Consider the following 13,834-nt stretch of genomic DNA (forward strand, 5'->3'; position numbering starts at 1 on the left):
TGTATGCAAATTAGCACACATTTGTTAAGATAATGCCTCATTTGCATATTTACACACTTTTTCAGAAAAACTTGTAATACAAAAAATAATTGCCTTAATGTAAGTAATCAACTAGGGAGGTTTCATGTTGATATCTATATACATATTCTTTACCATATTCACTTGAGGTGCCTCTCCTTAAATAGCTCTGTTAGCTATAAACGATGACTGCTTCTTTTGTTTCCTCATTTTTCCTTCTTCAAATCTAAGGTTTAATGTTCACGTTTGTTTTCGCAGCTGCTTTATGTGCCTACATGTATCTGTAAGCACCTCCTACTTTGGGTGATGCAGATCTTAAAGTTGTTGGGTGGATTTACACCTGGATTTCACGGCCTGTTGCTCTATGCAGTTACAGTCCAATCACCCTGGACACATGTTAGAGACAGATGGAAAGGCTGTCAAAGTACCAACTGAGGCGGGGAAATAACAAATCTGCTGGGAAAGATAATGTCTGCGTTGTAAAGCATGTAACATGGCCCTGCAATGCAGACAAAGTACGTTTTACAAATCTGCATCTGTGGCAAAAATGTTCGCAAGCAGCCCCGGCAAAGGAAGCACCACAATAGACTGGCTGAGTGGTCGATTAGACAGCCAAGATACTGAATGTACACTGGTAGGAGATCAATGAGGCTTTAAACAGGTCCCTGGCTCCGTTTGTGTCCCAATGAAAGACCTCGTCTTTTAAAATGACTGCACACTCACAGAGGAACGATTACTGAATCTGATGAGTATCTAAATGTTAGTGTACACATCCAGAAAACCTTAAACAACGGAGAAATGATCTAATCTGGCGGGAGGGTTTTAACATCCAGAGATGACATCTTATTTCATTAATGTGTCAGTCACTGGGCTGTCAGAGCGTATTAATGCATACCATACATCACTCTCTGACACCTCCAAAATGCAGCCAAATGAATATCTGCCATTACTGCCAAGAGACAGGAATAAATACATGTGTGGAAGGTGGAGAATTAATTAAAAGGTTGGAATAGTGGTATTATTCACTAGACAGAAATATCTGTCAAGGCAGCGCGGCACATAGAGAGCCGTCAAGACAAAAAAAAAAGCTCTCTCCGAAGGCGTCCTTGTTCATCAACCTGCGTTCTCTCAGGAACAAAGCTGTGAGAAAACCTGCCTTGATACTTATGTGTCTTAATTGTTTGAAATGTCATTTTTTTTCTAGTCTTTTGGAAAGAAGCTGTCGATACATTTGATTTCACATTAGCCTCCTTCTTACAATGAAGTACCAATCAATGTGTTCTTCCCTGCCTGCACTTACAAAGTCCTCCTCCCGGCAGACTTCTGAGGGCTGTGCCAAAGAAAATCAATTGTTTTTGAAATGCTGGCAAGCCGACAGCATCATCCCACGAACGGCATACAAGAAGAGAAAAAACGGCAGACTGTTAAAAGCAATTCATCATCTTCATTTGGCCATATATGAGAAGGATACCCTTTGTTGACATAATTACTGCAGTTGATCCTCTCAGAGGCCGGAGACCTGTCCTTTAACTTCTGCTCCACTTTAAATGTCAATAGCCATTAATTAGCTGGCGGTTACTTGTTATTTGAAGGTCTGACAACTCATCAATGAACCTATTATCATTTTGTTGAACTCCCCGCTCCATATCACCTCCACCCTCCACCCACCACCCACACGCACCGATGACTCAACTTAATCCATGAACTATGATGCTCCGCTGTGCCCCCGGCTTGAATGTGTCACATCTCCGAGGCCGGTGTGGGTGTGACAGATGGGTGTGAAGCTGGTGCCTAAAATTAAATCACTGATATCAGCAGCACAAATCATAAATAGAAGCTGGCACTTAATTGGAACCAATGAGGTCCTGGTGGTTCATCAGCGGTGCTGAAATGAAGTGTAAACGGCAGGAAAAGCACAGAGAGGATTTCCACAGCTCTTATGAAAACATTTCTCCTCCAGCAGACACATGGTTTATACATATCCCTGTTAGGGACGTTTTGTCAGTGTGATGTAAAGCCTGCAGTGAAAGGCATTAAAGCTCTTTGTAATCGATTGACTATCTCCTCGCTCTCTGGTGGTCAGCAGCTAGTAGTCGGCTGTTTGGTGCAGTTACGCATGACATGTCAAATCTAGTACTCGTGTGCAACCTGATGTAATAGGTCTTACAAGAGCCAAAAACTGGTTTAGCACATACTTTTGTTCTTCTTTTCTCTAGCTAGGCTGTGAAAGGAGGGATTTTTTTTCACGTAACTGAATTTGCAGGGAAACTGATACTTTTTTAATAATTGTGTATCTCTTGCTCAAATAATGCTAATGAAACACAAAAGAACAAGAAATGAACAGATAAACTCTTGGTGACTGTTTCAAAACGTGGTTACATACTGTACACTGCTGCCGATGGTCCAAACATTCCCCTACAAGCTATGATTAAAGCCATACTTTGGCCGAAAACGGGCCAATCATTAGGAATTATCCTCTGGGGGACCAAACCCATTATAATCTGACTGTTTGTTGTGAGAAATCTTGATAAAATCTTGATCTGGACCAAAATGTTCATAGTTCATTTGAAGTACGGCTGGGCGATATGGACCAAAAATCATATCTCTGTATTTTTAGGCTGAATGGCAATACACAATATATATCTCGGTATTTTCTATGAAGTGGACTAAATGTTCAGCTGTAAGTCAAAGTTGCATGTGAGATGTCACAAGCACTTTTATTAAAATAGATCGTATCATATCATATGGCATGGTTAAGCTACATTTGAGAAAAATAACTGAGGACTGCTATAATAATAACAATATAATCATGCTATTTCCAACTATTTGTTGTTCTAAATTACTCATCTAGAGTGTTATTGCGTAATTAATGTTACTTTGTTAAACAGACCAGGTTACATCTCATGACAATTGTGAATATGCCCACAGCCTCAAATGTTGGTCTTGAGGCTCTGCAGTGTTTATTCATATACAAACTGAAACCTACACTCTACGTTTACTACCACTTGACAACTTTACTGCCAATTTCTCCTTTGCTTTGATCTTCAACACCTGTCTGCTGAGCGCATCCACTTCTCTCTCTGTCGCTCCAACACACAGCTACACCAACACTACTCTTATAACATATGCATCAAACACCCTAAAAAACAAGATTTGAACTGGTTTGAATCACTTTATAGGCCTACAGAAAAAAATCAACTAACAACCAGCTGAATAATTAAGTTACTAATTACAAATGCCATCCTTAAGTTGTCTAATCAATCATAATGATTCGTTAGGTGACTATTACAATTTTGTTATTTATTCATTTTCTTTATTATTCCAAGTAATAAAAAGAAGCCGTCTACACTGCAGGCCCCAAACTGCTTGTGTCAGCTCTTCAAGTCTATCCCAACATTGGGCTGCTCTCCCAGTCTCGCCCATATGTGGTGGTATGCAGTTATGTGCCCAGTGCCTCTCTGTACTCTGTTTGCACATTAGGTGAATCCGTTGTCTTCTGCTTTTTTATGGTGTGTAACAAATTAAGTTAGAGGAGAAAATTGTTTAGAAGAACAACAAAACCTGCAGGAGCTCTGTGGGACGTTGTGAATTAAGACGTATTTCCGGACCTTTAAATGCAAAATCAGAGTAGAACAGACACTGCAAATGTACTAATTTACACAGCGCTGCTTTTGTGCTGCTCATCGTATTATCACAGGCACTCAATCATGTAATAGACTGCTGTTAACCTGCTGAGCAAGAAGATTAGGTGTTGTTATTCTAGTTAAAAAAAAGGAAAAAAACAGTCTAGCCTTTAGGCACAATGTTGAACAGTGGTGAAGGGTTGAAAAGGAAAGGGTGTGATTGGACAGGAGCCTGATCAAGCCTGCATGAGGCATTAGATGCATGGATGGAGGTTGAGAATTTATCTGTGCCTTTTCGTGCATATACATATAAACTGTACATGTATATTTAAACGGGAAAAGAGTTAAGTATAACTATCTGTAAAGTTTTGTATACGCTGTGAATTTATCTGTGCACGTGTGTGTAGTGTACATCAGAGACGACTAACTATAGGGAAGTAATGAGCAGCAGTAGGTTAACTAAAGCAACATTTTAAAATCAATTCTGGTCAGATGGGGCATACTGAGGTTAGGAACTCCTTTCAAGTGAAATGGGCGAAACACAGCAAAGGTTTTAGGGGAGAAGGTACTCAATAATTTAGTAATTTCTTCAAGTGCTGTAATAGGTTGCTGCTCGGGCCTCTCTCAATGAAAGTCTGCCTCCAAACAACTCCTTCAAAAGCACAGCTGCTGCTGCTGTGTACTTTGATCTCAGTGCAATGAATAAACGCTCCTCCATGCGTCTTTGTAATTTCTTGCTCAATTTAAAGTGAACGACTTTAGGTTCGGGAGAATGAGCAAACTGAGCTCAAATTCTGGGAAGCAAAAAATATTAAAAGGAGACAACAAGTGAGGAAATGGTCAAACTGTAGCATATTTTTGTCATTACCACTCAATAAAAGAATATAAAAATGTCTCAGAGCTATAGAGTACCTAGACTTCATGCACTTGATACTTTGCTGACGAGAAAGAAAAAGCCTTGTGATCATAAAGAACGTATTCATTGCTATACAGTTATTCTGTAGCATTGCTTTGTGCTCACACTTTCAATTCAATTTCATATAAGCATGAATAGCCTTATTGAGTTCTAATGTTTTAAACAGTTCAAGGGATATAGAATGCTTTTCTTGGTCACAATCAATTACAGGCAAGAAAGGGCTTTTTCAGGCTACACAATCATTAGCTTGCCTAACAACCTACATTTTAGAAGCACAACCAAGACTGTCTGATGCTGATGAGAGAAAGCGCAAACAAGAAACACCAATGAGCAGTAATATGTTTTATTCCAACACCAACTTCCTATTCAGCTGCTCTCAACAGTTGTCCAACCTGGAATAGTTCACTCCAAACTGCATCACCAACAAACAGCCCATTAAGGCCCAGACACACCAAGCCGACATCAAAGACTAGCGGTGATGAATGCCGACTGTTGCATCGCCTCACATCGCCTTTGTCTTGGCTGAAAAGTTGCATTTAAACACACTTGCAAAAACTACATCCGACGGCCAATTAGCACGACTGTTCTGCACCTGCGTGAGATGAAATAACTCTCCACACCAGCAGGCGGCGGTAGTCTGTATTCGTCATTCAAAGAGGGAAAACCGGAAGACCGAGGACGGCAGATATACAAGCCGTTATGATACGCACATGACACAAAGCAGGGTTTGCCGAACATTTTTCACACCACTTAGCTTCATTCCAGATGGCCATGTCGTTGTTAAAATATCCGTGCATTGGAATGATCAGACGAGTTGAAGATGAAAAGTGAGAAGAGCCTTCTGTGTGTGTCCTCTTGACTTTACTCGTTGGCTTGCTTTCCTCACTTCCGTTTCTCTCCTCATGCCGATTCGTTTAAGCTGAACCGCCAATCAGAGTGATTTCTCTCACTGACAGGCTCCGCCGCCGATTCATCATGCTGAATCGCCCGAAAAACTTCCGACATGGGCAGACTGGAGCGTGATTCGGGACACGCCTCAAAAACTAGGCCGAGAGACGCTCGCCGACGACCCCAAACTGTCCGACGGCCGACCGTCGGCTTGGTGCGTCAGGGCCTTTTAATCAAGACAACAATAGGTTGAAGAGTATCTACCAAAATCAATTTGAGTTATCTAAAGAGTCTCATCATGGACGCATCAGCCCTGAGACTGCAAAAGAGGAATGCAAAGCTAAGAGATCAGCATGCACATGAAAAGCAGGCCTGGGAGCAGTGTTGCTCCAGCATTGTGGTGGTGACAGATGGAGAGCACTAGCATATACCTCCAGGGGTCTGACCTCATCAGAATTTAACTTTACCCAGACAGAAAGAGAGCCACTGCTGCTGTGATATGCTTATGCATAGTTTCATATATACCCTATGTAGAGTCTTGCATAGTGAAATAACATAAGTAAACACAGCTATTGCAAAGAAAGGGTTGTAAAAGGAAACATCAGACCCAGATTACCCAGTTATTACACACAAGAGTGAGGAAACTGAAGTATAATTGTCATGAAAAATATGGGATAAACAGAAATTCAATTATTTAAGCTATGTAGGCGGTGAAATGCAAGAAAAGCTCCGACAAGTCTGATCCATCATTGAAGATTAAAGAGAAGGAAAATATCTCTCCAACAATCCTGGAAAATCAGACAGGATGGGTGTGATTTGTAGTCTTTCTGATACAATCAGTTTAAAAAGCTCTTCAATAAATGGTCATTTTAGTCATTACAGGGCGACAAATAACCAGACAGCGTTTCAAATATTTCTCATAGGAACATTTAACCTTAATTAAACCTGGCAAATTGTATTTATTTCTGTCTGTATCAGCAACTTCCTCATTAACCCTCTGTCATCATTTTAACAGTCACTCACATCAGAGAGCTGCCAAGTCAAATATGTCTTCTATTATTGGCCTGTGAACAGCTATAATGAAAGTAAGTGGGGGGTCAAGTGGCTCGCTCAGGGGCACTTCAGAGACAGTAACTGGGCTGGGATCTCATTCTTATTCCAGGCCAACAGTTCCACGACTGATCTAGACATTTTAACCACTGACCTTCAGATCACAAGCCTGACTCTTTAGCCTTTAGGGTCCCACAGCACTGTTTGATATCATTTCCTGACATTGTCACATCTTTCTCTCAAACCAGAAGAGAAGCCAGTTTTTAAACTTCATTAACAGTGGATGTATGCTGCTTTCTTTTAAACTGAAACTATTCGTCGACTAAAGGAACACTGTATAGCATTTAGGGGGATCTATAGGCAGAAATGGAATATTAATAAATATGTTTTCTCTAGTGTTTAATCACCTGAAAATAAGAACCGTTCCGTTCTCGTTACCTTAGAATGAGCCGTTTATATGTAAATAGGTAGCGGGTCCTCTTCACGGGGCCGGCCGCCATGTTTCCACTGCAGCCCAGAACGGACAAATCTAACACTGGCTCTAGGTAGGTCCATTCGGGTTTTCATATTTTCATGACAGCTATTGTAGCTCTCCTACAGACGGCTAGATGCCGCCAAATCCTACACACTGCAACTATTATAAATTAGTCAATGGACAATCGGAAATGTCTCTACAACTATTTACGACATGATGAATCGTTTCAGTAATTTTTCAAGTAAAAATGCCAAACATTCTCTAATTCCAGCTTCTCCAATGTGAGGATTTGCTGCTTTTCTCTATTTAATATAATTTTACTGTCACAAAGACCGATACAGGAAATCCTTCCTGCCCAAAACAATAACTCTCTACAACACCTCACCTCTGTCTAACAGAGAACTCTCAGATTTTTAGTTTCTTCCCAACCAGACTGTTTTGCTACTGCAATAACCTTGCCCATGTTGAATTTGCACATTGTGTACTACCTCATTTAATTTGTATTTAAAAACAAAACATTTTAACTTGCACACTTTGATAATGTATATAGTATGTGTATTCTAATATTCTTTATATTGTGTATTCTATTGATATATTTCTCTAGTGTTGATAAGTACATTTTATTTACTGTTCCGGTGCATTGCTTGGATAACCTGCTGCTGTAACACAATGATTTCCCAATTTGGGATCAATAAAGTATCTATCTATCTATCTATCTATCTATCTATCTATCTATCTATCTATCCATCTATTTTAAACTAAATATATTCATGTTTTGGGCAGTTCATTGGACAACAATTAATCAATTAATCCATGATCTAATCGGCAGACTAATAAAGAAAAGAGCACAGTTTGGTCCTTGGAATCACATGAAACTGGACAAAAAGTGTGAAGCGAGCTCAAGGCAGCGGGGTACTGTACTGCAACAGCTTATCAACATGGTGGAAGGAGCTTTGTGGACGTGGTCATAGTCCAGATCCGACTGTCAGTGATTGTGTTTACAGAAATATGAATCACCAGCTTCTTTTATTAATGTTGTCATTACATTTGGGCCACAGGGCAACAAAGTGCTATATTTAAAGCTCCCAAACAACTGGAAGAAGTAATACAATACAATATTGCCATCTCCCTTCACTTCCCTGTGAGATGATACTGTATTAATAAGTTCTATCACACTCTCACAAAAACCTTCCTGTGTACACATTTGCACTCGCGCACAAACACAAGTGTGATTTATTCTTTTCATGCTCGTACTTGAACTCTGTGCATTTTTATTACTCGCTAAACCACTCTGTGACAAGATTGTTTTGTAAGAAGTGCCTTCTGAATCACTGTGATTTGATATTAATGTAATTTGAGGCTGCAAAATATTTTGATTTATTAGTCTGTTTTTCAGTCTGTTGACTGCAGTAAAAGACTGAAACAATGTCGTGTAAGGTAATAAAATGTCAAAATGATTGCTACAATATACATTACACTCCTATGGCAATGGTGTAATTTCCACTTTCATTTAAATTCATTAAATATTTATAAATTGATAGAACATCATATACTGTATGTTTTGATTAAAGGCCCTGACATACTGAATAAAACATCTTCGTACCAGTCGAACATGCACTGGCAGGGAGTGGGGGTTACTTTTATATTATGCAATATTAGATTCATATGAGTACAGATGACACCTCAATGCTTATATGTGCGGCTCTCAAGAATGGTCAGTTTGATTTAAACTGTAGAGATTATGATTAAGAAACTTAGTGGAAAGGCAAATAATAGAGTTGAACAAAGAAAATAAACTTGATTAAAATTCAATATATCTTTTAAACTCAGTTATTTTACCTACATTGACCTCACAAACTCACAAGCTACTCACTTTAAACTTTCCCAACTTTACGCATCTCTGAGTTGTCTTCTAACTAGACACTCGCACTGTGAATAGCTGTGCTTTTAGCAGAATGAAAACATCAATGGAAAGAACAAGCAAAAGAAGGTCAAACAAAATAGGGAGAAAGAAAAAGGACGTGCAGCCACAAGGCTGTCGGATGGAGCGATTCTGAATAACACAACGCTCGAGTGGTGAAAAGTGATGATCTGAGTAACAAAGGGATAAAATGAGGACAAGTTCTGCTGAACATATCCTTGAAATGGGTCACGCCAACAAACTAGAGATTGGTATCACGCTGCATATATTAGAAAGTGCAAGTCAGGCTGTGTTATCCCAGGACACCCCCGAGTCTGACCTTGTGAAGATAAACTACTTTCACATCTTGCTGAAACAAGATCAGAGTAAACATAATACTAAAATGCTATAAAGTGTATGCAGAAATATCTGATGCAAAGTTAATAATATTGTGGATATGTAACTTTTCCAATGAAATTAACAATGTCAGATACAGACAGAAGATCTAAAAGAAATAAGGAGTGGAGAACACACTAATGCCGGGGGCCAGCACTCATCAAACTGAATGGTTTGATGAGTAGGAACATAATGTGAATCATATGCTATGGCCATCGCAGTCCCCTAATGGGCACCTGTGGGGGAATTTGGGCCAATATGCTAATCAGTGCTCTCCACCACTATAATCCAAACATCAAATGAGAAAAGGATGGTTCCAAAAACTTTTAGAAACTATGTCAGCAGCACTGAGGCTGTTCTGAAGGCTCATGGTGGCCCAACACTTTACTAATGCCTCATTTCCACTGCATGGTTTGGCCCGAATCGACTTACTTTGGGTACCAAGTCCTTTTTTCTATTTCGTTTTCCACTGCGTATAGTTACCCCCTCAGTTCCCCAAGCTTCTAGGTTGACAGCTATGAGTACTAACAATAGCCATGTTCGTTGTTTACATTAATAATGATCATTTTGGGGGAGTGGCTTTGGAGGGAGGCCTGAAGGGGACGGACTGTCAGTGTTGCTGACTCGGAGACTTTCTCACTAGATTTAGGGACTTTTGGAGCTAGTGCTGCTTGCTACTTTCATTGGACAAGAGTTGGAAACACTGGGCTGGGTTGTTTCGGTTGGATAATTAAAAAAATCTAGTGTACTCTTGTTCATTCCTCCAATGTTACCTACCCAAGCTTTAACTCTACCTTATGGTATCGGATCAGCTCACTTGGAACCTCGATCGAGGTGGTGCCAAAAGAGGTACCAGGTACTATCCACAACTTTTACTAATAGAAAACCAAAAAAGGGCGAGTTGAGATGAGTTGTATCGTACCATGCAGTGGAAATGCAAATGTCAGCCATCTGTTAGTTACCATTATAGAAAAATATGGCAGTTGTGCTACATAAAATGATTTCTCGTGTAAGTCATAATTCAAAACTGTATCGTTGGAAGGAAGCCTGTGCCCAGTTTGCAGTCCAAGGAAAATGGATAGCCAGTGCACAATAAATTACTCCCACTCTGAATAAACTGTTGTAACATGGATCAAATTGCTTTTTTACTCTGAAGCGTACAAAAGGCACAACAGCCACTACAACCATGGCTGAACATCCCTCATCTGGTGTAAGGCTTTGCTGGAAAATGCTTGTTGAAAACAAATCCAGAGCAGTACACACCACAACAACAACAGCAGCCTCTCAGTGACACAGATAGTAATCTCTGGCTGCAGCGCTACATTTAAAGCTACATCTGTTCTACTCCAGCTCGCACAACAGCCAAATATGCAGGCGGGAGCCAAAACCCTGGGCCGGCCCAGCCAGAGAAGCACACAATAACAACCACATCTTTACACAGTGTTAAGAGTTTTTTAACTGCATTGTCATGAAAAAGCTCAATACACACAAACACACAAGGTTAGAGAGAGCTGAAGGTGGTTTACTCACCTCCAGAGCCTCCAGGGTCACGAACCCGGTGATGGAGAAGCCGTCGATGATGTCCTCTTCAGCAGAAGTAGACTCCTTTCGCTTTCTTCGTGGGGGTCGAGGGCGGGTTGAGGGGGGCACCCTGTCGCCCTCCCGCTCAGAGTCGGAAGAGAAGCGAAAGACGGAGCCCTTGACATGGTTGTTCCTTATCCCATTTGATCTCCTGTCCCGATCCCTCACTGACCTTGACTTCCTCTTCTTGCGGAGGCCACTAGACCGAGGGCCATCCATGCCCTTCATGGGAAACATCCAGGTAAACCCACCTCTTACAGAGAATCAAACTCTTCAAGGGCCAAACACTGGCACTGCTTGACCTCCACTCGTGTGAAAAATCCCAGAGGAGAATCTCCGCAATATCCAAGCGAATGTTATTAACGTATTAGATCCAAGGTAACCATGTAATATCCAACAGATGACACCTTTTACAGGAAACGCAAAAACTACACCGAGTCACTGAACCGAGCTAGGTTCCAACTAGCAAAGATCCCCGAGGGCAGTCCATCAAATCCTACGACAGAGGTGTAAAATGATCTATTAAACACGTTATCGCCAAGCTGTCAATTCCGCCAGAGGAAGAGCTTTTCAAGTTAACGCAAATATCTGCTCAGTGAACATGTCCCGCCGCGGTGAGTTGAGCAGGTGACGCCACATCTTTCTTCTCCAGGAACCTGCTCCTCTTCCCCAAGGTCAGCAAACTCTCCCTCCTGTAAGATAAAGACAGAAGGAGAGAGAGAGAGAGAGAGCGAGAGAGAGAGAGAGAGAGAGAGAGAGAGAGAGGGAGAGAGAGAGAGCACACATTTGCCACATGTTCACTCTGCAAGTTCAACTGTTCATTTAGTCAATGAGCCATTTTCCAAAAGGTGCGGTATGCTACACAGAAGGCGGTTGCCATTCTACATGATGCAAGATGAATGTTTTATTAGGGTGGCTACAGTCTCATCTGCTAAGTATACTGTGTTTTCTTACCCTGCCAGGTCATTATGCCCTGAGATGAGATGATTATGCGTTGTAAGTGCTCTTTTACTAGTGCCTCTGAAGCTTTTGCCAAGCTTGTCTTTTTAATGATTACATTTCTGTGATTAATTATGTGCCAGAATATTTTACTTTGCTACTTGGTGCCTTAAGCCTCTCAACATTAACTTAACAGAGGCTATGTATATCTGTACAAATGCAAATATTAAGCATGATAAATGTATCAGTAACATACAGTACACTGGACCTACTACAGTAACTAAATGGACTGCTCTGCCGTTTACAGTCTGTAATGCATATTTTTTGTGATAAGTACATATTATCTGTCACTTTAAATATAAATCTTTCTCACTGTACATACAGTATATAAACACCTCCACATCATCCAGTCCATGTATAGCCATCCAGTAACTATTATTTTGCACTATTTGTATTGTTTACAACTTCCAGAACACATGTACATAGACATTTTATTTTTATTATTGTATTCTTTTATTCTGTTATTTCTATTCTGCGTAAGTACACTGAACGAGCTGCATAAAACTGGTCAAATTACATGTATGTATATGCTTGGCGAAATGAACTTGATTCTTATTCTGAGCCTGAAATAATGCCTCAATTAATTCTAGTTGAAAATGAAACAGTCAGTACAATCTATCCTCCCACTTCTGCTGCTCTTATTTGTGTGCTTAATGCATTAATGCATAACAAACTTGTATAAAAGGTACAGCACATTTCAGTGGCATTCATATCCATATTCCATAATGGCATTAGAAATGAAGATGCATTTTTATGCGTGGTGTAACATCGTTAATGTAAAAGTTAAGGCCTAATAACTTAATGCTGCCAACATATAGTACAGTAAGTCATCTAACCACTATAAGAGTAGTGATTTGAAAGCTCTTCTTGAATAAAACAATTTGCAGACATCCATCAAATATCTGTCAAAGTGACAACCGTCTCAGTTCTTTTAAAATGTCACCTTGGACTTAAAATCTCATTCACATATTCCACAAATCAAAAACAGCAATATTTCTCTCTCTGTCGTGAATGAAGGCAGATCTTATTTACACACACTGTAAAGAAATGAAGTAAAATGTCAAGACCCTTTGATAATGCCGCTCTGCAATTCACTATAGATCTTAACGTGGCATACCTTCACCGTCTGACACTGAAGGCATCTGGCTGCTTAATGATATTAGGATGCAACATTCAACAGCTTGCAGTCTTATTCTGGATCTTTCTCAAGGCATAGCCAACAGTCTAGGCCTAAAGCCACTCAAAGTCACTCTGGCATTGTACTCTAAAAACACATATGGCTTCTGTGTGTGTCCAGAATATCAATTCTCATCCATTACATCATAGAAACGGTATTCCATGTGGAAGAAAACTGAATCAACAAAACTGCAGGCTTTTTTTTTTTTTTAACAAAGCCCTTTCTCTGAATAAAGCATGCCTGGTGGACATTTCAAACACAGGAGGAATCACACCTTTTCTGCATCACCACACAAACCAAAAAAAAAGAAGCAATCAGCCACGGTCAACCACCAACTTTACATTGTCTCCTTGGACACAGGTTGTCATGTAATGTAAGCTCATCTGGATTCTGCAGCATACATGTAGTCCCCAAAATGCTCTGCTCCACCCAGAAAAGTCACACATGGTTTTAAACATGCACAATTAGAACCGTTTACACACAAAAATGGCTTGTAATTAAATGGATGCATAACAAAGGCACATCCAAAAAAGCAACCAATATTTAACTATGCATCAAAAATCCTTCCATGCAGCTGTTCTGCCTTCTAACAATCCAATAAAAAAAAAGGTAAATCCAGCTTTACTATAATAAACATTTATCCCCCAGTACCTATGCCTTTAACCTGATGCCCCATGCCAGCACTCATCTACTGACACACACACACACACTGCACAAATAGCTCCCAAAATATCGCTTATTGGGGTGAAAAACTGTATTCTAGCACTCGCCCTGGCTTTTCCAGCTCAGTAAAAGACTCTTTCCCTTGTCT

At 40.2% G+C, this 13,834-nt stretch overlaps 1 protein-coding gene across 7 annotated transcripts in view; it reads right to left on the minus strand.

Annotated features, from left to right (window-relative positions):
* Positions 1 to 13,834, minus strand: part of auts2a (activator of transcription and developmental regulator AUTS2 a) — a 507,388-nt gene that overhangs the window by 340,048 nt on the left and 153,506 nt on the right. For all 7 annotated transcript variants that reach the window (XM_074611210.1, XM_074611212.1, XM_074611211.1 and 4 more), the window contains one exon: positions 10,797 to 11,539. In XM_074611210.1, the coding sequence (XP_074467311.1) occupies positions 10,797 to 11,084 (288 nt within the window). In that variant the 5' untranslated portion in view covers positions 11,085 to 11,539. The remainder of the gene's footprint in view (positions 1 to 10,796; positions 11,540 to 13,834) is intronic.

Source organism: Sebastes fasciatus, chromosome 16, assembly GCF_043250625.1.
Source record: "Sebastes fasciatus isolate fSebFas1 chromosome 16, fSebFas1.pri, whole genome shotgun sequence".
Classification (NCBI taxonomy): Eukaryota; Metazoa; Chordata; class Actinopteri; order Perciformes; family Sebastidae; genus Sebastes; species Sebastes fasciatus.